Source organism: Anarrhichthys ocellatus, unplaced genomic scaffold, assembly GCF_004355925.1.
Source record: "Anarrhichthys ocellatus isolate YVR2014 unplaced genomic scaffold, GSC_Weel_1.0 scaffold82, whole genome shotgun sequence".
NCBI classification, from domain to species: Eukaryota; Metazoa; Chordata; class Actinopteri; order Perciformes; family Anarhichadidae; genus Anarrhichthys; species Anarrhichthys ocellatus.
The window spans coordinates 477,751-504,792 of NW_022280112.1; the positions used below are offsets into that span (position 1 = coordinate 477,751).

Consider the following 27,042-nt stretch of genomic DNA (forward strand, 5'->3'; position numbering starts at 1 on the left):
GTCTCTAGGTACCTCACGATTCGATTCAGAGAGCTATGATTCGATTATTAAACCATTATCGATTCTTCTTGATCCATCTTGATGTTTTTTTTTCTCACTGTGTCTATCTGCTTTTTTTATAAAACACAGCATATTTATAATGATTCATGATTAAAAACAGATGAATTTATTAACATTATCTTTTATTAATTCAATATTAGTAACAAATAGAAGAGAGGAATCAACATTTAGAGCATTAAGAGAACAGTAAAATAAATCAAATGTTTCCTGTAAAAACACAGAACTCATCATGTTGTGAGTCATGTGACATAACGAGCTAATAAGTAATAAAGACTTCTCTTCTAACCAATGAGCATGCAGCTCTTTGTGAACATGTGGTTCAGCTCTTTCCTCACTGACTCCATGACTTCAGCTCTGCTTTGGTTCTAGAGTCTCTGAGTCCATCAACACAGGGATCGGTGGTGTGTCTTGGTTCAAAGAGTTCAACGCAGAAAGCTCTGCTTCTCAGAGTTACAAATAGTTTCAGTCTACTTCCTGGTTCACTTCACTCTCTGCTAGTTTGGAAGAAGAAGAAGAAGTGAAATGTTTCCATCTGTTATCTTTTAATCCAGGAGGAGTCGGTCACATCGTTTCCATATTCACCAGAACTCTGCTAGCATGTAGCCTAGCGTAGCACGTAAACAAGATAACGTGTATTATGTCTGCTCGCATGTAGCCTAGCGTAGCACGTAAACAAGATAACGTGTATTATGTCTGTTGCATTCAGGGGCAGTGGTTAAAGAACGGACAGCCCGGTGTCACAGAACTGTTTCAGGCCATCACAACGCTGAGAATTGAGTTTTAAATTTCCCATTATTGAGTTTTCTGCATCGAGTCATAGTCGTTCAAGAGAGAATCGTGATGCGTCTAAGAATCAAGTTCTTCTCTCCCCTACAAGAGATTTGTTTTCCTACATTAGTGCAAAATGCTTCTGCAGCACAGTTCAGCCGTATTGTAGAGGAAGGGAATGCTCTTGTTCCTTTGGTTGAGTGTATTTCTGGTTCATGTAACCGTTGTTTGAGCAGCATTTCGATTACCACATTTTAATGTAGAATCCTGCTACACATTGAAATTTAGTCACTGAAGGAGCTGAACAAAACCTTTTGCCCAATTTCTATGTAGATATATCCTTTGACCTGCAATAACCAAATCCTTGCTCACTGTGTGCTGTGAGTCCAGCTTCATTCCGTAGCAGCAGAACTATGTTTTGTGGAATATGAGGTGGAATTCAACATGGAGAGTCCCGGTTGCACTTTCTGTGATCTCTGTTTCGATTTATATCTCCCCGTCAGCGCTCTTGCGTCTCCTGACTCAGGAGCCTAATGCATCTCCGCTACTCTTCACACTTACACAACAGAGAATCACACACAAATCTCCGTCATGCATTCCTAATGTTTTTCCATCTCTGCACAGTGTGTGTGTGTGTGCATCACTAATATTTCAAACAGCGAGGAGTGCTGTGTCTAAGGAAGCCGAGGTGTGACATGAAGCACAATGTTTCTGATGCTCCGCCGCTCCCGAAAAATCTCTGTTTACTCATCTCTCCCTCTTGAGTTTCATCATTTCTTGCTTTTGGTTCTTCTGAACACAGATATGAGCTCTCTCAGCTGATAGAGCTGGTACTGACTATCTGTGGCATGCAGTTGACCACCATGTATGTGTCCACCCTGTCAGCCTCATGTAGGAGAAGCACTACAAAAGAGTGTACAGAAGAATTTAATCAAATGAATATTAATAATATATAATAATGAAATCAAATGACTGATTACAACAATGGAAACTAGGGGTTTAAGGTTCTGAAACCGAGACTCGACACAAACGTCCACGGTCTCGTTTTGCGGTTCCGTCTCCCGTGTCGCGGTCTGGCTGCGTTTGTGGGTTGGCACGGTAACATTTGCTCATCAGCACTAAACACAGAATACAGCTGACTCTCTAACATGACCTCATGGTGTCATTGGGATACATCATCGGGGAACCATGAATGTCTGTACTAATCTTGTGCCAATTCATCTCCAGTAGACGTTGAGGTAGTTCACTGGATGAGTGGCGTCTCTGACCCGCTGGTGGCGCTATTCAAGAAGTCAGGAGGATACATCGTCAAGGAAACATAGTTAACTCTCCCAGATGTCACAGCTGTTGTTTCAATGAATAACAAAACGTGTCAAACCATTGTGTTACACTATAGGGGAAATGTCAGGGATCACCAAATATATAATATATGATAAATATTACAATAATGTTAATCAAAGTTCTCTATCGATATTGTGACAATGTTAAATGTTTTTTTTTTAAAGTATTTACATAATCAGTAATGTGGATATGATGGTAAATAACATGACATCACTTTACTGTAATGCAGTCTTTAAAACCAGGAAAAGACACATATGCCATGTTACGATATCTAAAAGTCTGTATCACATTCAAAGGTTGAATCACATCTATTGACATTCAACCATCACCACGACGTGTCTGTTTTCTGGTCACTTGCTGAGATTCCATTGGTCATGACGTTCAGTACTAATTTGTGGCACGTCAGTGGACGGCCTCTCATCCTGTCCCCTTTGTTCCGTCTGTTGTCTCCGGCAGAGATCTCCGGGAACTCCGAGGACATCCCTATGGTGCGCTGGAGGCAGCAGTGGCTGGAGAACGGCACCCTGCTCTTCCACATCCACCACCAGGACGGCAGCCTGAGCCTCCCGGAGCCCACCGAGGACCCGGCCAACAACTCGGCGAAGGAGGAGCTCCGCATCCTGCACATCTCTGTCATGGTAAAACGCTCTGTTCCCAAAAGCAGCTGAAAATAGAAAACGCTTCTTGACGTCTAATATCACCAGATCTTTTCTCTTGACGTGCAGTCAAAAGAACTTTTTAAATGGCCAAATTCTTTCATTTGCTAAATTAAAAGGATGAAGAAAAGAAATGGCTTTTTTTCTCCCCATTTCTTGCTGTTTCATTAAGATGGATTTAAATATATAAAGTTATTTTAGTTATGAGTTATTTTCCCTGAAGCTGAAACACAGTCAGATAAATCATCTTTGAGATAACACAACATGTACCCTTCCTCTGTCTGTCACCATGGCTGCGAAAAGTCCAAACGTGTAGCATGTCCTCCAAAAAAGATGGTCCGACACTTGACTGCTGATTGTAAATTAACTGCAAAAAAACAACGTAGGGGCTGCGTACAAAGACACAAAACATCAAACGTGTGTTACATGTGCAGCATTCACCAGCGCTGTGCCTCTTCTGTAACTGTAACTGTACTAAAAGTTAGTATTTCTCTTTGGAACACGCAATCCCTAAAGTTGTACATTTCGGTGGTAGAATGCAGATTTTGGCCTGATCGCACTGTATCAAACCTTATCTGCTATGTCGAGCAGAGTAGGAAATGAATCCTTAGATCTCGCAGCTCTGCTCTCTCCCCCCATGAGCAAATGTATATTTATTAGATCTTAGATATGCCACACCTACTCCCAGTGCCTTTTTTTTATCCCAGCCCAAAGACATTACAACCGCGCTTTGATGGATGATGCGTGTTTTTCAGACATTGAAAGCATATTATAGCTGCACACGTAAATGATTAGTCAGCTCGGGTAGACGTTTGCTGGGAGCCACATCTGCCGAGAGGAGTCAGGGCGCCGCGCTGACGTCGCAGACCTTGAGACGAATGACCGTCCTTGACCACTCCTCTGCGTGTTGGCCATCGAGACGATCCACTGGACGCACATACTCGAGCGTTGACCTTCTCTATATGCATTTCACGTCCCATCTTGGGGTCCCCCGCTCCGTTAATTCCTCCCCCTGAAAGAGCTGCAGCGCTGCCACGGGTGGTGATTTGCATGAAGGTGTGGGCAGAGAAGGATTAGCATGCAGATCAGAGCAGACCATGACAACAGATGGAAGCCACGTTGCCGCTGCGCTGCCCGGCTCCCCCTCTGGAGCTTGCCACCCTGCTGGAGGCCTCCGACCTATAAATCCAAAGCCGTGTCACTTGTTCAACTCCTCATGGATGAAAAAAAAGGGGGGGGGGGGTCCTGCTGTCATTGGGCCGCTTTCTGTTGCCTGTCTTGGGAGAGTACAGGACAGCGGTAGTCAGCACAGGTAGACGCTTGGGACGCTTCGGGATGCAGCTGTGAATGTCTCAATTGCTTGAGGTGTCAGCAGCATCTTACCAAACCTTTCTGGTGTATGCTTATGCAACAAACAGCAGGGAGGAAACAGGGTGAACGTCTGGGTTATTCCTGTTTAGTTCACCTTGTCTTCAAGCAATGATAACATTGTACCCATCAAGGTAATTGCTGAGACATCACTCCAACAGGGCAAACTGCTCTTTTGGTGCTTTTAATAAGGCATTTTGTGACCTTTTATTTCTTTATTTAGATCATAATTTGTGCCTATTATTTGATAGTGAAGAGAGAGCCCTCCTCAGGTTGCCACCTCAAAACATATTTGCTGATTAATCGTTGATTTAAGTTATTACAAGGAACTTTGATTTTGTGCTGATTGTGGCGGTTCCTGTGCACGAAGGTGGTCGTGTTTCTGAGCACCAGAGTCCTTTGGGGAAATTTTTCTGCAGCAGGCTTCTGAGCCTCCCTTCCCTCCAGCGGGTCCAGCAATACGGCCCGGACCTCCAGCAGCGTGGTGTCGGTGTAGTTGACGGTCAGCAAGGTGAAGCTCTGCCCCTGGCCGGTGGAGGAGACGCTTCTGCTAGGCACAAAGCAGAAGCGTGAAGCTCGGCATAGGGAAGCAGAATCTCTTCCTCGTGCCGGAGCTCCGACTGCAGGTCACACGCGGCAGCAAAGCCGGATCCGGGTCTGCCCGTGGCGGTCCGGCGGCGCCTCATTGGAGTCTGAGCAGAAGGAGTTCCTGGTGAACCTGCAGATGACGAGTCTTCTTCCGCTAATGGTCTCGTTTACTTGTGTAGGTCAGATCAGAAAACCAGTTCAAAGTTCAATGACACTGTATACAGTACAAGCATCTAAATTCCACTATCAGCATGCCAAAAGTCGCTAAAATGAAATCCTTTCTGTTAACATTTACACCGCCTCGTTCTTTTTTCATCAGCCACATAGAACGGGCTTGAAACGGTCCCAGGTCTGCACACCCCAGCCAGAAAGCAGAACGTTTAATCTGCCACGGTTCATTGCCTGGCGGCCGTGCCCACCACGAGACTGCTTATGTCTAATGGATGAGTTTGGACAAGCCAGACTTATTATTGTCCTAATCCTGAAGGGGAATCGGGTTCAATGAACTGCACCAAATTCGGGATCCGAGGCCAGGAAAGCGTCTGGTCCTCCAGCCAGAATACAGTCTTACCTGAGGACTACAATTAGCTGTCACGGTCCTACCAAATGCAGTATTGAAGCCAATTTAAACCGAGAAGTGAGTCATTTTCAACAGTTGTACTCTTTTTATTTTTGAAGAGCACTGTTCTAAAGTTGGACTTTTCCCTCATGCAGGGTTCAAAGCTTCCACCCCGTGCATTCACATCCAACAAGGTGACCACAGTGTCCTCCACCGGCCGCGGCTGCTCATCCATAATAGATGACTAACCTTGCGTTTGCTTGCACCGACACCAGGTGAGGCGCTGGCAGTTCAAACGCACGTACTCGGTTTCAGCCACAACCCTACAGGCAGAGACTACAGGCTACAAAGTAAAAACCTCAACTCTCCGGCCAACGGAAGACGAATAAAAAGTACATTTTCCAACAGCATCAGGTATTCGACGGGGCTCCATCGGTCCATCCGTCGAGACTCTTAAGCTTTAGTGTATCATTGTGTTGCACAAATCTCCCCTTTTTCATTTCCAATATTTTTATCGGCTGCTTTCATTTTGCCGCAGGGGCCTTAACGGATCAATCGATCATCCCATTCAGTATGGAGGCATCCAGACCCAACCAACCCAATTACATCATATGAAAGACTAATAGGCTTTTTTAAGCTCAGGGGTTAGATTTCGTTTTTTTGATGCATCTAGAGCCCATAAAGCAACTTTTTTAATTTCTGCAAACACCAAAACAAAGACATCCAATGACAACAAAAAGTTAACAAATGAAGGGATACATTTTCTTTAATTTCAGCCTGAGACTACATCAGTTACAGTGGCTGCATTCTCTGTTTGTGCAGTTCACAATTCACACTGTGCTCATTTTCCAGTGATCTTTAAAACATGCCGACCCTTTATTGTGAGCTAGAGCCACGGGGAGTCACACACCCACACACACACACGCACACACACACACACACACACACACACACACACACACACACACACACACACACAGCGACATAAGCATTAGTTTACGGGGGAGAGATGGTCATTGTGACACAGGTTGGCTCGTGGGATATTGACATTCATGTGGTGACCCTCCTAAAACCCGCTTTGATAGCATTGATCGTATAAACCTTCAATCAATGCAGCCCTGACCACTTGTAAAGCAGCCGTCCCCGGCTGGATCCTCCAGAGCCGCTCTCCGAGCATCACAACATGCCGTGTTGTTGAAAAGCCTGCCGAGCGAGACCGACCGATCCATGGCTTCCCTTTGGGCGGTGAGGAGGACACGTGGCCCGAGTGCCTGGTTATAGTGCTGCTGGATCTTTGTGATGCAGACACCACAGCAGCATGACTCGTTTCTCGACGAAAACAAAACAACCAAATAAAAACCACAGTTTTAGCAGAAAAAAAAGACTGCGCAGTATTTCTGAATCGAGGATAAATTACATTTATATGTTGAGTGAAAGTTGCTCGTAGTTAGATTTGGGACCCGATGGGACCTTTTTATTTATGTATATATATATAAAATCTATTACGTATTTTTATGTATGTATGTTTGGCATTGGGGGGGGCTAATAATTTCACTGACCCCGTTTGAATTGTGCCATGAATTACGGTTTTGGTCGTGTAGTCTTTGTAGTTACACATTTTCAAGGTCTTATACCTCAACAGTTTTACGACAAACTGCACATTTCTCGACGTGCAAAATGATCTTTCTAATTGACAGACATCGTTAGGGATGTGAATCAAGGGAATAACAACCTGTTTAACTTCCTCACACTTGTTCTAAGCAGCTCATAATACATCATTACAACTACTACTATTATCTTTAATTCAAAAGAAATATTTTAACAAAAATGCAATCATTATTTGGTGTGTTTTTTCGCATTAGAGGCCAAAGAAGGATCAAATTTATAATTTTTGACCGTTTACACTGACTTTGGAACAGTTGAAATAGTTTCTGGATGTCTTTCATGTATGTACTGGAATCACAAAGAATTGAATCGATAAGAGGAATTGTTAATGTAATCAGTCTCTATGAAATCTTATAAATTACCAAAATATGTGGAATTCAAGGCACCATTCAAACAGGGTGAAAACAACATTTATCTCTTGCCCTTGACTACCTCCCATGTTTTTTATGGTGGTCCACCAGGAGGGGAATTAGTTTGCTCAACATGTTCATCATGAGAACTTTATTAGGTGATAATATGTGATAATATGACAGTGTTGATAGCAGCCCCCGGGTTACTAAGTAATGTAGCTTTAAACTTTCACCAAGGAGTGTAAGTACACAGTATGTATTGTCAAAAAAGAGAGTTGAGATCTCAGGAGAGCTGCCTTAAATGAAGGAATACATGTTCGGTATGTGAATCAGGCTAAGGGGACATAAAGTGTATACGTATAGTTAAAGGATGAAATCTAATAATCATATTAATGCAAGTGTGTAGTACGTAGAATTATGAAGTAATTTAACAAATGTAAAACTGATAATAATAATGTATGTGTATCTGAGTAAAGTGAAGTCTGTGTGTGTGTGGAAAGAGCTGATGTAAGCAGGGTGGGGGCCTTAAAGGCTGAGATCATAACAGATGTTGGAGTGTTGTCCGAGCACATACAGGGGTGTAACCTGACACACACTCAGAGCATTGAGGAAGTGAGACCATCCACAGAGGGAAGTTAGGTAGTTTCCAGAACACACACACACACACACACAGAAAGATGGGTGTTGTTCGCAGCACATACACAAAATCAATGATGTCATGATAATCATGTGCCGAGTTAGGAAGTGTTGGGGAGGAGGGGGGAGAGAGAGCCCAAAAGTGTTATAAAAAGAGAGACTTGCAAAGAGCAAGACAGGATTCATCGCAGGATGCCGACCAAGTGCTCCATGGAGAAACACTGGACCTCGTTCGACAGCAGCATCGGAGGACTTCGTCTTTGTTCACGGAAAGAAGACAGCCGTTCCTGGACAAAGATTGAAAGATGGAGATTTTCCTCTCCCCCTGTTTGACTTTAACAACCGGACAACAGATGGACGCAGCCGCCCTAAAGACTTTGTACTGAGCCTGAGGGATCGCTGAACGGACTTCGTTGGCCGCGCAGGAGGAGCCGAAGGTTCGGCCGGACCTTCGCTCCTAAAAACCCCAAAAGGACTTTTTTATTACATCGTGAATCCAGCTCCACCGAGCCGCCTCGGCATCGAAAATTAATGAGTATAACCTAAGAAGAAATATATAATCTGCATTTAAAGTAAATTTCTCAAGAGAATTCATTTGCCTAAGTAGTAAAAGTTCCTCGTGGCAGTAAAAAGTTAAATCTATTGTATGTTTAACAACAAGAGTTCTGAATGGTTATCCTAGTGACCAGTCCACTTAACAGTCCCTTACGGTTTTAGTTGTAATCCTAGCCGTTAAAATATAACCTGGCAATTTACCAAGAGCCCGGATCCAGAAGAGGAAAGCTGCCATAACTGACGCGACTGGTAGAAGCGCCCGGCCAGGGTGGCCCCTCGGCCGAGTGCATGTTACCGGTGGAAGCAGGGTAGACGTCAGGAGTAACGGTAGTTAGCAGAGCCAGGCGAGTTTCCTCGACAGAACATCAGCTCGCCAATCTTTTAATAGAGAGCTGAGTCAGTAGGTAGCCCCGTATCGGGCCAGAGAACCCCCGGATCGAACACGTGGCGCCCAACGTGGGGCACGATGGAAAAGGAGTACGTTGAGTCCAAGAAGAAGAATCCTGGCGGCCGAGAGAGGCTGCCGTTCGTGTACGAAGGACCCAAGGAGGTGAGACTTGGGTAGAAAGTAACGCTGCCCAAGCCTCAGTGAAGTTCGACTGCGAGACATCCGACGCATCGAAGCTGTGCGTGGTATTTACAAGCCAGCACAGGAGAAGCCGCAGATATCGGAGAAGCATCGACCAGACTCATCCGACACTGCAGAGGGGCCAGAGCCGGATCCCATCCCTACTCAACGGCCGACGAGAGACTTTGGGAGGAAGGCAACTCGAGACAACAAAGACAAAGGCCAAGATGGCAGACCAGCGGAAAGGACCAGATGATCCAGGACCCAGCCAGAAGACGGAGGGGACTCATCAGATCGAGCCAGTGACATCGGCAGACGACCAGACGGAGGAATCGGCACCAGGCGGCAGCGAGGACCAGGAGGACGACGCGGCAGGAAGAGCGGCATCCGGAGATTCGACAACGGGCAGAGACGAAGAAGGCAACGTCCGACATCAGGTCATCCTGCTGGGGAGAGGATGGACCACCTGGGACGCCTCCGTCCACCAACACCTAAACGACCTTCATCCAGAAGAGGACAGGGCGTCGATCGAAGAAGAAGTAGAACAGCAGTGCAAAGACAAGGGGGGGTATACAGCTCCCCTCACTCTTAATGGAATGGCAGTAGTGGTGGTAAAATGTTCGAAACGCCCGCAAAGCAAGAAGCAAGTGGGAGAGTGGCTGTCCTGGTGGCTCGAGGTAATGAAATCCATCCATGGGAAAATAGTCACCTTGATAAGCCCCTCAAAAGACTGGGAAGAACATGGGTTCGAGAGCGCTAAAAGTAAAAAAGTGGCTCACGAAGACCTATGGCGAAAAATAGCCGAATTGCGGCTGAGTATGGAGCTCGAAGTGGTGCACCAGAGGGCTCACACACGAGAAGGAACTCACTGGCAGGGAAACGACGAAGTGGATCGTTTCGTCCAGATGAGACAAGTTGTCTTTCTTGGGATCGAGAAGTGGGAAGAGCGGGAGTTGGGATCGAGAAGTGGGCTTCTGCTAACTACCGTTAGTTAGCAGAAGCCAGGCGAGTTTCCTCGACAGAACACCAGCTCGCCAATCTTTTAATAGAGAGCTGAGTCAGTAGGTAGCCCCGTATTGGGCCAGAGAACCCCCGGATCTAACAGTATGCATGCACACAGTATTCTCAACTTGGATGCTCCTTTTCCCTTTTTTTTTCATTTTTTTTTCACCATATGAAATATTGAAGCTTCCTCATATGCCGAGCTAAATAAAGTGCCCCACAACACTCCCATCTTTTATCTATCTCCACACGTACAATCCACGGTAACTAAAACATAGCTCAATTAGTTTAGGTTCAGAGCAGTGTCAGAAAACAGGAAAAAAACTACAAAACCCATAATGTCTGTGCTACCGGATCATTGTTCTGTGTTGTTAGCATCAAATCATTTGCTGCCTGTGTGTGTGGATGTTAGCGAACATCGATGGATGAAGCGGTCGGCATGTTTTTAATAAATGAGAGTTACACTGGAGCAGAAATGTTTACGCGCTGCATCCTAGTTTATTGTCCCTTTGCAAATGTACAGGCCACCGCACTGGCTTTATACTGAGCCAAGAGGAAACCGTGGACTTTTAGCTTCAATTTACCGTCTTTTACAGACAACCCTGACTGACAGACAGAACAGGAAAAAAAGAAATCACAAAAGTCACCTTTCACCCTATTCTTTCTCTTCAAGTTTCTAGCTGCTGTAATAACTTCATGAATATATTTTATAGCTTCATGGCCACAAACAAAGTCACATCTTTCTATTGTCACCTTCTGTCACAAAGTCGGCCTCAGTCTGGCTCTTCCAGTTTTACATATCATAATTGGCAGTCCTTGTAAAACAACATACAAGCCACATGCTTTTTTTCACATTTAAGTAATGAATAAGAAAGTTAACGATGGTGTGAAAGAAATGCGAGACGTTGGGTTCCTCGGTCTTATCTGAACCCGAGGGCTCAATAGCCGTCACCATTGGCTACACCAGCAGCTATATCGTAAGCCTTTCTGCAGAATACCTGAGCCGCTATTGCCGTTGCATTCCACTGCATATTTCTAATTTTCGGAGCATTTGAAGAAACAGTGAAATTGCCACCTCATGAATTAGTCACACCTGAGAGAGGGCAGAAATTAGTTTGGGATTTGTGCAGATGATACTTTGGGAATGAAATTCGCTTGAATCGGCTAAACATTCGTGGCAGAGTATTAATACATACACACATGCAGGAGTATAGAATACAGCATGTTATATTGAATGACGGAGGAGTTTTAATTCAACATTAATAAGACAATGACTAAACATAACTGGTATTTATGATGTATACATGTGGTATCACATGTGGCTGCTCTTAGAGTCTGCAGACTATCATGGCATCGAATGCAATATTCAAGACAATTTAAGGAGTTGAGTAGAATTCTGAATAAGAAAAGAACATACGAACATGATGTTAGACAAGATTATTGCATCGTTCCAATTGTGAAACAAACAGGGAGCCAATGGAGAGAGACGGATTCTCAGGATTGAGGTGAAGTGATGTGTCTGTTAAAACCAGTGAGAAGCTGAGCTGCTGCATTCTGAACTACTAGTTCAAATTTGTTCTGCAAATCCTCTAAAAACTGAAATTTAAACTCATTTCTGCTGCTAGAAGTCTCTCAATCACAACTATACAGCTAAAGACAGACTTTGTCGTGAAGTAGCGTAGGACCATTAATGTTAAACAACCACCGATACTGATCCTTCTGTCAGCTTGGCTCAGTCAGAAAACATGTTCACCAACCAGCTGCTGGGAGAACGCTTCACGTTATGAGTAGTCACATTTACTCACATTATGTCATTTACTTCTTATGAAATAGGTGAAAGTAACGTTAGCGAGTTCTCGTTAGCGAGTTAACTCAGCTAACCATTAGCCACTTTCAAACAATCACAAAAGTAATAACTTGCTGAGCCGGGTAAACCTTGCTGTGATGTCATATTGTTACCGTACACATTAATGGGCCACTTGTGACAGTCGCACAACGTGTACAGCTGCATCAATATTGAACTATCATATCAATAAATTAGGTCTCTATTGATAACTGCGTCACAAAATACCAGGCAACAAATGCAAACAAATGCTTTGTGGCAGAAATAATGCTGCTGTCACTTTGAACACTGTTGGCAACATTTGGGATTCATGCACGTACAAAACTAAACAAAATATCTTATCCTTCTTATTACACATTTTGACACATACATTTTTCACATTATACCATTTGAATACAGTGGAGATATGCAATAACATACATTTGCACTTTTATTTTTATAGTTTTAATAATGAGGCTTAAAATATGGTCACATTCATCCAAAGTTTACACGATGTGAGCGTAGGACGTTACTTTGCCTTCATTTGGTGTTGAGTCCCTCCAGTGGCACAAACAGAGAATTCACTGAACTCCCCTGTATATTACATTTAAACATCATAACTCACAATGAACTATGTTCATGTTTTAATGTTTGGCATACTTGGTTGGTAGCAGCACTGATCTTTAACATTCATTCTGCAGCCCGGAGCCTCAGAGGCCTTGTGGACCTCACTGATCATTTGTAACATAAGCTATTTTTCTTATCATTACATTTATTTATTTATTTACTGATTCAATTTTGGTAATTGTCGACACCTTCTCTTTTCCATCCTTTTCATTTATTCCAATCAAATCTTCAATTTTATTTTATTTCATTTCATTTTATTCTATTTTATTTATTTAATTGTATTACTGGTATTTATTTTGTATTTGTAGTACGATTAGTATTATATTATTTTGTACCTCAGTATCTTACTTCAATATGAAAAAATCTTTAATGGTTGATCTGTAACACCTGGTCAGTGTTCTTCATGTATGTCCTGTAGCAGTAACCGTCTCTCGGCCGGTGAAGGAGGGAGAAAGCAGCCGGGAGACGAACCTTTTCAGACGATATGCTGCCGAGCTGTTCTATTTGTGGACACGATATCGCAGGTTAACAGGGACATTCTGTTGATTGGTTTATTCATTACACCCGGGACACACGGTGTCACTTCATCAGTGACTTCCAAGACCTTAATGGCAGCGTGGCCAATAGCTGGCTCACCTCATGCATGCAAATGTTGCCAATGTTTTCCTTTTAGAACTAGGAAGACAATGGGTGGCAGCTACATGTACTACCTTTCCTAGTATGTGACATTGCAGCTGTGTTTGATGCAGAATGGGCTTTTGTGCAACGTGATCTCACCCCTACTTGTTACTATCGCCACAATGCAAAACAAATGTCTGTGAGTATCTGGAAGACTATTTAGATTAAAGAGCAGAGTTTGGTGCCCCCAGAGGAAGCATACAAAAACACGAGGGGTGCATCGATGCCGTGTTCATGTACTCATGTCATAGACTGTATATAAGAAGTGGACATAGTCGTCGTGACGTCACTTGTTGGTTCGTGGACTGATGTTTTGAATGCTCGAGTTCGCCGTGTTGGCCGCTCTGGCTGCGGTGCAATTAAGGTGGGCTGATCGTTAAGGTGGACCAGCGCTATAGTTATTCTCCTTTTTATTACTTTTAATATTTATTTTCATTGTTTCATCGATAACACGGTGAAACAATTCATTTTTGACTTTAGAGAACCCTGCACTGTATCAGGAAAACAAACTTTGAATAATAAAATGAAAGCAACAAAGGTATTGTTAGAACTGTGATGCTATTATTAAGTACTTATTGGTACTCGGTGTTGGCAAGTACTCAAATGTAAGTACCTGTACTTTGGTTTGACAAAAAGTGGTATTTTCGCATCCCTAATGATAACTGACAAAAGTCTTCCCTTTCCTCCCACCACAGATCCAACCAGGGCACACTGGTGCAGAAAATATAGTTCTGGAAACACATTTCAAGGTCTCTGTAGATCTCCGAAAAAAATACGATCGTTATGAATAAGACAACCGACAGGCGGACATTACCTTTCCTCCGGGACGTGTGAACGTCTCTGAACGACAGCGGTGCAGCCTCTCTTTAGTGCTGCAGTAGAGGCTTGTTCCAGCCTCCAGGTACATGACTACACATAGACTAGACATAGGGAATAAAGCTATTTTAACTGGGCTGTTTCACTTTTCTACACGCAAAAATGTATGCCATCAGCATCATACGAGAGCTGCTAATGTATAATATGATGAGAAACGTCTGCGTATCGTGGCGTTAGTCTCTGATGGTGCACTACATTAAGAAAAAGTGATTTTGTAATGTCTTTTCAGCTCTTTAGAGCACCCGGCTCGAGTGACTTCATTTAATTCCAAGAGAATAAATGTTTACATGACAAATGTGCGGTTTTTACATTAATGCCTTCCCACCACACACACACACACACACACACACACACACACACACACACACACGCACACACACACACACACGCACCATCATGGCTTCATGCTATATTAGCTCTTATGAAGCACACCAAATTGAATCAAATGATTCAAACCATTTGTGCCATTAATACTCATTTCCAGTCCTCGTGTGACGTGTCGGAAATGGAGGTTTTGACTTTCACATCTGTTCAAAGTCAAAATAAGCTCCGGATCAAAAGGTCTCTTGTTTTGTTTCATTTCATTGCAGGTATTATATATTATACTTTGGCGGCATTAATCCTGGCTTCAGGAGTTTTCCAATCGTGTGAGAGGACTCGGTGTATAACATCTGTCTATTTCCATCATTAATATTGAATCCGCTCACCGGCCCTTCGGCTACACAATGAAGTTTATTGCATTGAAAGCAAGAAACTTCCTTTTGCTCTCTCGTGGCTGTCAGACGGTCTCGATCTTTCCGCCCTCCTGCGTCTTCATGCCTCGCATCCAGAGACTAAGTGACAGATTGATAGCTCGGCTCTAATACCATGCCGGTCTCTGTCAGACTGAGAAAGGCCACGTCTTCTCTCTTCCATTCAGGACTTACATGACAGGAGTGTAAGTCATAAGGAGCACTCGTGCCATTATAGCATCATCCTCATCCGTTAGTAAGTGGATTACGGGGCTGGAGCGCCGGCATGCTTGGATGTGTGGTTGGGCTTTATTGGCTCTAGAGGAGGACACAGCCCACTTAGTCCTCACTTTGATTCCATGTAATGCCTGACGTTAAACAGCTTTTTTCCATTTGGTCTATATTAGCCCCCTCTACGCATGAGCGCTAATGCAGCTTGATGGGTTTTAATTCCATTTGTCACTGAGGTAGATTTGATTGAGGGCCATTTGAAGTACTTGACCGTTGACTTGTTTCCTCAGGGATGAATGAAACAATGGCACGGCTTAACATTACATACACAGTTGTAATAATTACAAATGATCAGTTATGTCATTTCAAAATTCCTTTACTCTTCTTTTAGATTAGAAACGACAAGAACTCAATTTGAGCACTTCTCTAACAATAGAGAAAAGTGGAATATAAACGTTTTATATATTAAAGAGTGAGTTATGAATCTTAGCCCAGAAATGTGTCATAACTGATCCTTTGCTAAGCCAAGCTGTCAGTTACCTTGGAGCCCACACGGTCACTAACTGCAGTCTATTTAGAGATATCATCTAATGTTTGGGAAAACTGAAAAAGCAGCAGGAAGAAGGGTCTCCAATATGTTTAAAGAGACTATCAAAAGAGATAAACATCTTCAGATCACAGTGTGAAAGTGAACCACCACATCACCTGCAACACGATGTCTGCCTCTGAGGGGCGGGACTTGGCGTAAGGTCAAACAGCGACAGCAAATTAAAAGTAAAAGGGAAATCATGCACTTTGTAGAAAAAAACATGAAATAGCAACTTAACACCTGGTTTTAGCTTGTTACGCCCAATCCCCCAAAACATTTTTGTAAACAAGGAAATCACCCCACCCCACCCCTACCCCACAGCCCTGACAGATGATTGCACCAGCGCCCTCTTCTCGCTTTCCCCTCGACTGTCTACGACAGATGCTTTAATCGATACAACAGTCGACACAGGTGACATGGTGTTTCACTCAAGTATGTCTGCGACCCAGCTGCCGCATGCTTTCAGTCTCTCCTCACACTACTGTTCAAAGGGGAGTCACATATACATCTAGGCATGTTAGCTGACACAGTGACATTAATATCTGTATCTCCATCATCTTAGGAAGAAAGAAACAGGAGGACGTTGCCTGGATCGGAGTGAATGTGACCTTACTGTATACCTCAGGGGAACAGTGGTCCCAGAATCAACTGCCTGTATGGATATGTGAATTTATCTCTATTTTATTTAGCATTACGTTAATCTTTTTTTCTTTTTTCTTTGCTATTTGGGGGTAGAACTCACCAACAAGCTACACACATATTTGTGAAGTTGATGTTGCTAGCATGTGAGCAACATTAGCATTCATTTGCATCACATTTGAGTCTAATAGTTACTCCCCTTCAAGCTCTGTTTTGGTCCCCACCAACGCCTGAGGGAAATATCTGACTCTTTAGCTGCCTAATTGTTCACTATATTAACTAGCTATAGCTAACTGTGTTCTGTCTGCCGTTTGGAGCTTGGCAGATAGCATACAGACACTTTTATTTGAGCTTTTTTCGCTGAAAATAGCTGAAAATGATAAAGCTGGTGAGGCTGAATCAAACAATGCGCTTAAAGACAGTGAAACACTGGCAAAAACATGTCACGACAAGGGACCCCTTTCAGATTACATGAAGTCATTTGACCTTTTGTTAATCCAAAAATATTGGTTCGTGCACTTTTAAGATGTGTTAAATGCACATGGTTATCTTGAGAAACTATATGCTAGATTAAAGAATAATATCCAACCCAAAAAACCCACTAACTCTTTTCCAGCAAAAGTTGCTAGCAGCACCTCCCTCCAAAGACACTCCCCCAAAATGACACAATGAACATAAACATATCCTTATGAAGGTAAACAACGAAAAAATACCAAATGTGTTTTTGGAGAAGATTAATGAAAATGTGTCACACACGTAATGAGGCTTCATATTGTTTTATTTGCAATCTTTCAAGCTGATTGTAGACCATATCCTGTGAATGTATGCAAATCCATATAATAACAAATATAATTTAGTTTAAATGTGGAAAATATGATGGTGTCATTAACTGTTGTATTGAGTGTGCAGTCACTGCTTTATGTAAATAGGGGGACATCATCAGTGACTTTGAAAGTGCTGGAAATGTAATCATTCCTAACTAAATGACTCTGCTCTGCTTTTTGACCACTGTGCATGCAGATGCAGTGCACAAGTGGCCCGTGTCACGGTGTCATTTGTTAATGTCCTTGGTTATGCAGATTAAGCAAACTACTTATGCAAATGAGCCTCTCTTTTGCCTATTTAAATGAATATGAGCAACTGACCCCCCCCCCTCTATTTTTATTCAGCCTCAGAATTCCAAAAATGCATTAAAGGGATTTTCTTTTCTGTAAACAACTGATTAAAATCCATTTTTCATTTCATCGTTTTTGCTTATCTTTCCAAAACTGTGCTGGTTTGACTGAGCTGACACACAGTTTAGCTCAAATTGATTTCTTTCTTTTCCTTTTGAATCACTTTTCACTTATCCTCTTGTTAGTCCACTGTTGTCCTGGCCAGACGATTGCTGGGCATCAATTTGTAACATTGTTATTTGGCCTTGTATCTCTCAAGTCAATTAAACAGAATCAAAAGGGAGTGGGAGTGCAGCCCAGACAGGACAGACGGAAACATCTGTACACACCTGGCTGGAGGAAGCACTTATACAAATCTTTTTCTAATTTTAAACGAGGCATGTGATTTATCTCACTGAGAGGGAGGACTCGTTTAAGAAAAAGAAAAATCCTTCTCGTGCTGTCACCTTGACATTTTCATAACACTTTTTGACATTTTCCAAATTGCACAACGTATCTGATTTGGAGTCTCCGGCTGCGTAGCATCAGATTAGCCGCGAGGATGTGATTCATGTAACGTTACGGGTCCAACTTACAATCGTGTCTGTGTGTTATCTCTCCTTATCTTTCCTGCCTTTCTCCACAAACATCCCTTTCAGTAACTTAAAAAATGCAAATAATAGGATTAGATTTTTTTTTTGGAATCGGTAGAATGAAACTGCCCAGAAATCTGTGATCATTGTCTTTATTCATGGCAGAGATATGGTCTGGGATTCAAAGTGACAGTCGCTGTCTCTCTCCAGTGTTTCCACGGGCTGCGTGCGTTTGACTGGCCTTGACTTTGATCCGTATCCCGCTCCTCGCCGACGTTTCTCTGACACCGTTCTCGCCTTCATCCGCTCCCTCTTTGACTCCCTCCCCTCCCGCTGTCTCATTTTATCTCCGGTTTCCGTCTGATTCTGTCTCTGCCCCCTCCGTCTAACCTGTCCTCAGGCCTCAGGCTCAGAGGCCCTTCACCTGTCCATCGTGTGCCCACGTCCCCAATCCCCCAACACCCACAGGTGCTGGTGTGGATGCCGTCGCATCACTCGACCTCCGAAAACCAGCTCATAAGTCATCAAAATCCGAGGGAAGACGAGTAAAACGAACACGGCCATGCGGATTGACCCAGTCAGATGGTATCAATGCTTCCTGGAGTATGTTTATGAGCTGATATTCAAAGTCTCAGACAGACTTCTTTCTCCCAGATTTCCACAGGGCAGCCAATCGCACAGGCTTGGAACAAACTCCCATGAGCCCAACTTATTTTAGAGGAGAAAACAAAGCCAAACAGTAAAATGACCACTGACACTGTCCATTGTAAATATCAATCAGAGAGTAGGCTGCAGACAGAGTTCATTTTTGTTCACGCTATTGCTCAGCAACATGAGCCGAGCCTCAGCAGATGGCCCGTGAGCTACGAGCACGCACAAAGGCGTTCTGTATTCTCCGACAGGTCTGATAACAAATGATGCTGCTCATGGACTACTCTATTGCCTTTGTACAAGCCAGGAGTCAGGTATTGCATATGCATTATAAAGAAACCAAGGTTGGATATCCTGTAAAGGATTTGATTTAGCTGCAAAATATTCACTCAAATGGTTTTTGAGTGAATATTTTGCCAAAGCGTTCGAAACAGCTCTAGCTAAAAAAAGAAAGTTCCGAAAGCGCACAACCAAGAGGCTTTGCACACGGCACTCAAGCCACATGATGTCACGCCTTTGACGCGCCCGCCTCGCACCCGCCTCGCGCCCGCCTCGCACCCGCCTCGCGCCCGCCTCGCGCCGGCTTCACTACAGCGAGTATACGCCGTGCTTTGTTGGTTCATAGACCTTCCAAACTCTCCATTGTTAGAAGGACAGACTTCCTCTGACATGAGACAGGACGGCGTTTTGGTTCAGCCGTAACCGGGACTTCCACACCATGAAGCAGCAATATCAGTTATTCCGGCCATGGTTGATTTAATGTTGGTATCTACATGGAGGTATGTATGCCCTCCCCTTCCATGCTAAAACAGTGACAGAAAGTTGAAACAGAAACAAATGTATATAATAATTATTTTTTTTACAAGAGTGACATGAAAAAACTAAATGATCAAGATCGTCATTGAAAATTGTATCAGAAATCTCTGTATTTTATTTCCAATGGAACCTTTTTTCAGTGCCTGTTTCCCTTTTCCAATGCCACATTTTCTTTCACATGCCAAAACGTACTGTCACATCAATTCCCAAGTTGTCAAACTAAAAAAATCCGGGAACCTAATTTTCACAGTCGGGGAATTGACCTCTGTGCTTTCAATGAGGAAGCGGTTTATAGCTGCTGACCCTTGCTCACATTCCACATGGAAATCAGCCAAGTGCTTCTTTGTCTCAAGGTGAAGTAACCACACAGTAGCATGAGAGCTGTTGTTACTTTAAAACATTGTGGGTGTGATTCACTAAATTGCATCTGTAGCCTTTTTTTTTCAAATTATGCTGTTGGCATCACTGCTTTGACTTTGATCCGTATTCGACTTGGCAAGATTCTCTCAATCTGTTTTCCCCTTTGACTCTCTTCTCTCTCTCTCTCTCTCTGTTTTTTTTCCCCTCTCTTCTCCCCCTTTTTTCTCCTCTGTCTCTGCTCCAAATGTCACCCTCCTCCCCTCAGGGTGGGATGATCGCCCTTCTGCTGTCCATCCTGTGCCTGGTCCTGATTCTCTACACCCGCAGGCGCTGGTGTAAGCGCCGCCGCATTCCCCAGCCCCAGAAGAGTGCCAGCGCCGAGGCGGCTAACGAGATCCACTACATCCCCTCCGTGCTGATGGGAGGCCAGGCTCGGGAGAGCTTGAGGAACTCTCGGGGTCAGGGTCCAAACTCCAGCGGTACCCTCAGCATCCGGGAGACACCGATTTTGGACGGGTACAAGTAGGATTTGGGTGGATGGATGGGGGGGAGGGGATGTATCTTGAAATAGTTAAACCCTAAAAATGTTAATAATTTCACATTTTACACTGGCAACAATAGGTTGGAATTGTTTGAAATTCACGACTTAGAAAGCAGCTGATATGCACACAGCACACAGTTTGATGCTTAAGATTATAAAAGCTTACCGGATCAGTACTGCTTCGTCAAGCATCTTAGCCGCTTGTGATGTTTACTCTGATTCAGATCAGTCAAGATAATGTAACCCTAATTGATTTTTTTTACCTCATCGCCAGGTACGAGTATGACATAACGGACCTGCGCCACCACCTGCAGCGAGAGTGTATGAATGGCGGCGAGGAGTTTGCCAGCCAAGTCACCCGTACCCTGGACTCCCTCCAGGGTTGTAACGACAAGAACAGTATGGACCTCACACCTGGTGAGTTGACTGAAGTGGAAACAGCCAGGTCAACCAAATGGGAGAAAAAACAAGCAAACAGCCTTAAAGCTCCACTGATCAATACTTTTTAATGGTAACATTGAATCAGCTGGACTAGATGTAATGTGAAGGGGTTGCTCAATGTGACAGGCTCACAGAAGCAGCAGCAGGCCGCTGTTTTCAGTGATAAAGCCCACATAAACCCAGAACCACACGGCTAAAGACAACGCGGACAAAGTTAGCAACGAGCTGGCGAGGAAGTCTGATTCCCAGATATTTCCCTCAGGAGTTTGTGGTGAGTAAACTAGAACTAATATTATAGTTAATATGAGAGAAATAATACAAGAGTTAATATAAGAAAACTATAACTCGACCACAGAGAGACAAAGTCAGCAAAAAGGGGAGCACTTCGCAGCTAAAGTCTCTCAGGAGGTGCTGGAGACCAAAACCAGTGAATGTAGTCACAGCAGACACTTTGACTCTCCTGCTATGAGCTCATATAATGTCATGAGGTCTACTTGACTCAAGGGGCCAGGAAACACGGCACTAAATAAGTGCTAATGTTGCTAACACATTAGTGTTTAATGGTAAAGCTAAAAATGGGTTTTATTATTTCGAGCCAGCAGAGCAGCTGATAGAAGGTACCGTGACAGTGACACCTGTCTGTTACTTTTTGGATTCCATACTGACATGGCATTCTTCCTTTAGAGAGTAGGTACACACTGTATTATTTGCATATTGACATTCTTTAAAGGAGCAGTGTGTAGGATTTATTGGGATCTATTTGCAGGAATGGAATATAAAATGTTTCATTAGTTTATAATCACCTGAAACCTGAAATCGCTGTGTTCCCGGTGGCTTACAATGGCCCTTCATATCTCCATAGAGAGATTGTCCTCTTCAGTGTTGCACCGCCATGTTTTTCTATCGTAGTACAAACCAAACACTGGCTCTAGAGAGGCAATCGTAGTCCTCTGACAGGCGTGGTGGGCTGAATGGATTCAAAGGGAGTGGCGAGCCGTTTAAACCTTTAAAGCTGCACTAATCTAAAGAATTGGTCAAACAACTGTGTGTTATGTGACGGATGTGAACCCTCAGAGAATTTTCATCTGACTGCAGTTCCACTCAGCACTACAGAGTGTTTTAGCATCTTTCAGTTTGGACAGAAACAGGACTCGGAATGAGCGCTGACGTCGCTGCATGTCTGCTGGATATGTAAATATAGGAAACGTTTCGCCAACATATTCCCAACAGCAACCTCAGCTTTCACTCATCATATTAAAAGCCTTATTTATCATCCTCCTGCATCAAAAAGGTTACTTTAGCTGGTATTGGGGGAAACATGGCGATATACAAATAGTTTCCTGAGCAGGGAACAGTGTAATTACATCAACACAGTTGGAATAATTTAGATAATCAGTGTGAAAACAAAGAGAGGTAATTGGATTTTTAATTAAATACAATGTATTATTTTCTCATATAGGTGTGAAGTAATCGTCAACATTAACGTAGACCAAATGATGGATGACTATAATTTTAGGTTCACAAACACAAAGGCTCCCAACACAACAAAATGGGACAGCAAATAGAAATGAGGCCCTTGTACAGCATGTAAGAACATGAGCTGTTACTGATGCAGACAGTCCACCAGACATAAATATGGAACTGCAGGTATTCTCTCCAAGAGTTTACTCCTCACACTTGGAATGATCAAAAGGCTTACGGTTCACCCAACAACTCCTCCTGGAAGATCTATTTTTCATAATCAGTGGACGTTTGGGTTGAGCACCTCTCCTGCGAGGACGATTGCATGAAGTGGAGCAGGTTTTATGAAGGTAACCCCCCCCCCTTAATTCCAATTAGTAGCGCATTCACTGCTCGGATTCATCAAGAGATCGGTCACGGTGGAGGCACTCACACGCGGTGTTCTTATGAAATCCGAACAGCCCGACCCCAGAGGTGATGGAGAGGCGTAACACTGTGCATTATGCATTAAAGATGGTTTATGAGAGGGACGAGATAAATAGGAAATGCAGTCAGCAGGGCATGCGTGGAATATTGAACAAGACAGAGGTTGCTCAGGAAAAAAAGCATCGGAAATCAGGACTAAAATAACAAACATTTCAGTCAGTATTTCTTTTGCCTGCCCTTGACCTTTCTTTTTAGAATAACGGAATACATAAACAAGTGGAAACAATAGTGTTATGTCCCTATTAAAGGAGCAGAGTGTAGGATTCACTGCCATCTAGCGGTGAGGTTGTAGATTGCAACCGCCCGAATACCACTCCGCTCTATTTGGTTTGTCCCTTCTGGGCTGCTAGCATCAACATGCTAACATGCTCACAATGACAGTGCTAAGAAAGTGTAATGTTTACCATGTTCATTAGCTTAGTTTACCTTGTTAGCATCATAACACTCCTGTTCCAAAGTGTGGACCACATTGCACGGCAATCCATCCAGTAGTTTTGACTCAAATCCATCGATGTGGACTCCATGGCGTCGCCAGAGAAAACAGCCAGGGGATCACCAAAAACATCCAAGAGCGTCCAACTGTGGAGGTATAAAAGAAATACGAACCCAGTTGTAACATGAAGTGTAGGCGACATGAGCTAATATTTACATCGGCCCTATAAAACCCTGTGAAACAGATCGTGAAATGCTCTTAACGTCCTTGGGAATAAAACTGACAATGTAAACCTCTCTTGTGTTGTAAAGTGTCAGGGTTTGATTAGAGTGAATTGTGTGTGTCTTAACTTATACTGCTTCACACATAAAACTTAATAAAAAAGGCTTTTTTTAACTCCTTCCCACTCGGGATAAAACAGTAACGTTAACGTATCGACAAACATAAAACCACCAAATATGACAAGAGCAGATTAGTTGACAACCATTTAATACCACATGAATTTACATCCTGCTGCTTTAATGTCTTTATGCAAGACGGAAGATTAGTTACACCTGCCCGGTACTCTTTTTGTGGCTTTTTGTGATTTTTATTTGACTTTTAGCAGTTTTTTTTGCAGAAGACACTTTCTTATTCTGAGTGCAAATGTGTTAATTAAATGAACAGTAAAGGATTGAACCTCTCTAAACTTAAGTCTTAAGTATCATCCTGTGGGGGTAATTTCATCAGAATCCATCTAATCGTGTTATAGATATTTCAGTCTGAACCAAAGTACTGCTTTTATTACAGAAATGGTGTTTTATAATATATTGTGTTTGTTATTGTTTCCCTGGAACTTTAACTATTATTATTTACCAAAAGAGATTATCGCCTCCTCTGAGGATGTGTTCAGTATTTTCCCTTAATGGGTTTTAATTTCAAGGCAGCTTTTCTCACTCTTTAATTCTCCCCTCAGTAAACAACATGCTGGGTGTGTTTCCTTCAGGATTACTACACTTAATCCTTGCTACACTGTGGTTTTAAAACCTTCAACATCCAGCCAAGAACAGCACAATTATTTAGTGTTTTTATTTAGTGTCTTTTCCAAGTGCCTGCTTTCTCGTTCCAGAGAGAAAGCTTTTTAGTTTGTGCCTACCTTCTCCGAGCTCTTATTTCCTGGTGTTTGTAACTATAATCCCACTCGTCCGCAGTGAGCGACAACACCAAGCTGGCCCTGATGAACAAGTACAAGGACAACATCATCGCCACGAGTCCCATCGACAGCAACCACCAGCAGAACACTCTGCTCCCGCACAACACCTCCACCAGCCAACGCAAACGTCTCTCCAGCAACACCCGCGGTGAGTCGTTGTGTCCCATAGATCTACGCTCTGTCACGGATTACACATCACGTTAAAAAGCAGCGCGCCATGTCAGCACCAGACAGACAGAAACTATAGTTCAGATGATTGTTTTACCCCATCAAACACGGTTTAGTGCTGCCTTTTCAAACCATTGATTTTATGAAAAACTAAAGTAGAAAGATGGATCAAGGCTTAAAATGATTCCTTTTTACACCGAAACAGCAGCGTAATTGCAAAGTCGCCCGTCAGAAATTTGAATTCTCCTCACATTTTGTGTAAGGAAATATAGCACAATGACATATTTCAAAAGAGGATAAAACTGTTTCTGGTGGTGTAAGAAGTGAACACCTCGTCTACACAGGAGACAAGGAGCGAGCAGCAGCTTCAATCATGCGTCCGTGTCTACACTGACGCGTTTCGGCCGGACGTTGATTGCAGGTCACCTGTGTTTTGGCAGCGCTCAGAGCCCACCATGCAATCAGCGCAGCTAAGCACGTAAAACGGAAAGAAAATAGATGTTAGGCATTAAAACGCGCTTCATTATTTGTAATCAATACAGCTCCTGTCGTGCCGCCTGTGTAGACAGCTGTGTTGATTAACGGATCGAAGCATTTCTGGTTCTGTGAGATGAGGGAGACGGACGACTAGAAAAAGTGGCTAGATGGCCTTCATGGGGGTGAAGGTGGCTCGCTGCTCTGGCCTTGAGCTTTACAACAGCCCTCACCAGGACCTTGTCACTTCCTGGGGGGGGGGCTCTCAAAGGGAGTGAAGGCCCAAGTCCACGGCCCCCTGCTCCCGGCGGACTGTCCTCAGTATGTCAGGGGTTTGACCAACGTGTTTATGACTGAACTGTTTACTACACCACTAAATTGTTTGCAAGAGCACAAGGTTTTTCACAGATCTAGCCTCTTAATTCTGCTCCAGATTGATGCATTTAACATTAAATTGTACAAAATCACCTTCCGGACCGCCTGAGAGGGCCTGAGGTCCACTCACCACAGTCTCACTCAATCAGCCATCCCACATGCCAGTCCGGTTTAGCTGGAGCCAAGACCACGTCAAGAGAGCTTCATTTTAAGTAATTATATTCAAAGAGACGTGTTGCTGTTTTTTAAAAGTGAAATAAACCTGATTATGATTTCATCAAACATTAATGTTAGTGACCATGGGTCCAGATTTGGTGATTGCTTTAACTTTTCACCAGATTCTCAAAACCTACAGCAAGTGAGTCCTGCAACCTCGGCACTTCTTACTCTACTCCATGATTCAGAGCATGCGTCTTTTGAATTAAACAATCTAACAATACATTTTGAGTACATATCCATGCAGATATTATGCCAATCAAATAACAGTATTGACATTCACGCCTAATGAAGAACACCACAATATGGTGATTTAAATTGACATAGGCTGCTGCCTCATAGAACCCTTATGTCTAATTCATAGTTCTGTTTCTTTGCCCGGCAGCATCATTGAAGATATATTCAAAGGCTCAATAATGAATCGTTGTGAGGGTGAATGCATTCCAATATAAACATGGAGGCATGAAGTGGAGGTACGAGGTGTTGGACCTGCAGCAGCGTTGAGATCATGGCCCAGCGGCTCACATCTTTCATCAACATTTGGTTATCTCTCACAGCTCTGTGGTAATCCGGAAACCACGGCGAGTCACTGAATGCCACCACGCAGGTTTAATCATTGACAACATCACGGATGCCCTTTCGGAAAACTCCCGAGGACCCTGAGACATTTTCAACTTGTTACAAAAGTTATCAATAATACAGTGAAACAATACGAGGCTTTATTAGAAAAGAAATCCTCTTTGCAGGACACTGAGGATTAGGGATGGGTATCGTTTGGGTTTTTTCTGATACCGGTGCTAAAACGATACTTTTAAAACGATACCGGTGCCTAAACGGTGGCTGAACCGATACTTTAAAAAAAAAGAAGCACAAAACGACAATTGACGACATTAAAGAAAGGTTTTTTTTTTTATTGCCAAGGCAAAAGCCTTTCTTCAAATTTAACGATATATTAACTGTTTAAAGTATACTATAAATATAAATAAATACAAAACACACACACACTCTGTACACCCACTACAGCTTCAAACTTCAGCAATTCTTTTGCAGAAATATGAGCATATTTGCCTTCTCTGGCAAAATACGACACCTCTCCTGACTAATTAAATTAAATTAAATTTTACCAGTTGGTGGCGATAATGCGCCAATTCATCGTTTGCCAACCGCCACTACACCTCAAAGAAGAAGAAGAAGAAGGTTTTGCGTGCCTGTGGATGTTGTGCTTGTTATGAGCAGCAGCACTAAGTACCCGGATGTCGATGGAGGAAGTCAGTAGCCTGCCTGCCGTTTGACAGATCTCGTTTTTTTAATTTTTTTAAAATAAATCATGGCCGAAGCTTTGCCAGAATGATGGAGGGGTTTGTTTATAAGC

At 43.2% G+C, this 27,042-nt stretch overlaps 1 protein-coding gene across 10 annotated transcripts in view; it reads left to right on the forward strand.

Moving 5' to 3' along the window:
• astn1 (astrotactin 1) overlaps nt 1-27,042 on the forward strand; it is a 366,216-nt gene that overhangs the window by 56,979 nt on the left and 282,195 nt on the right. For 6 of the 10 annotated variants that reach the window (XM_031874553.1, XM_031874560.1, XM_031874561.1 and 3 more), the window contains exons 2-5: nt 2,626-2,807; nt 20,149-20,405; nt 20,699-20,841; nt 24,436-24,585. In XM_031874553.1, the coding sequence (XP_031730413.1) occupies nt 2,626-2,807; nt 20,149-20,405; nt 20,699-20,841; nt 24,436-24,585 (732 nt within the window). The remainder of the gene's footprint in view (nt 1-2,625; nt 2,808-20,148; nt 20,406-20,698; nt 20,842-24,435; nt 24,586-27,042) is intronic. The other 4 variants (XM_031874555.1, XM_031874563.1, XM_031874562.1 and 1 more) reach the window with 1 other exon arrangement.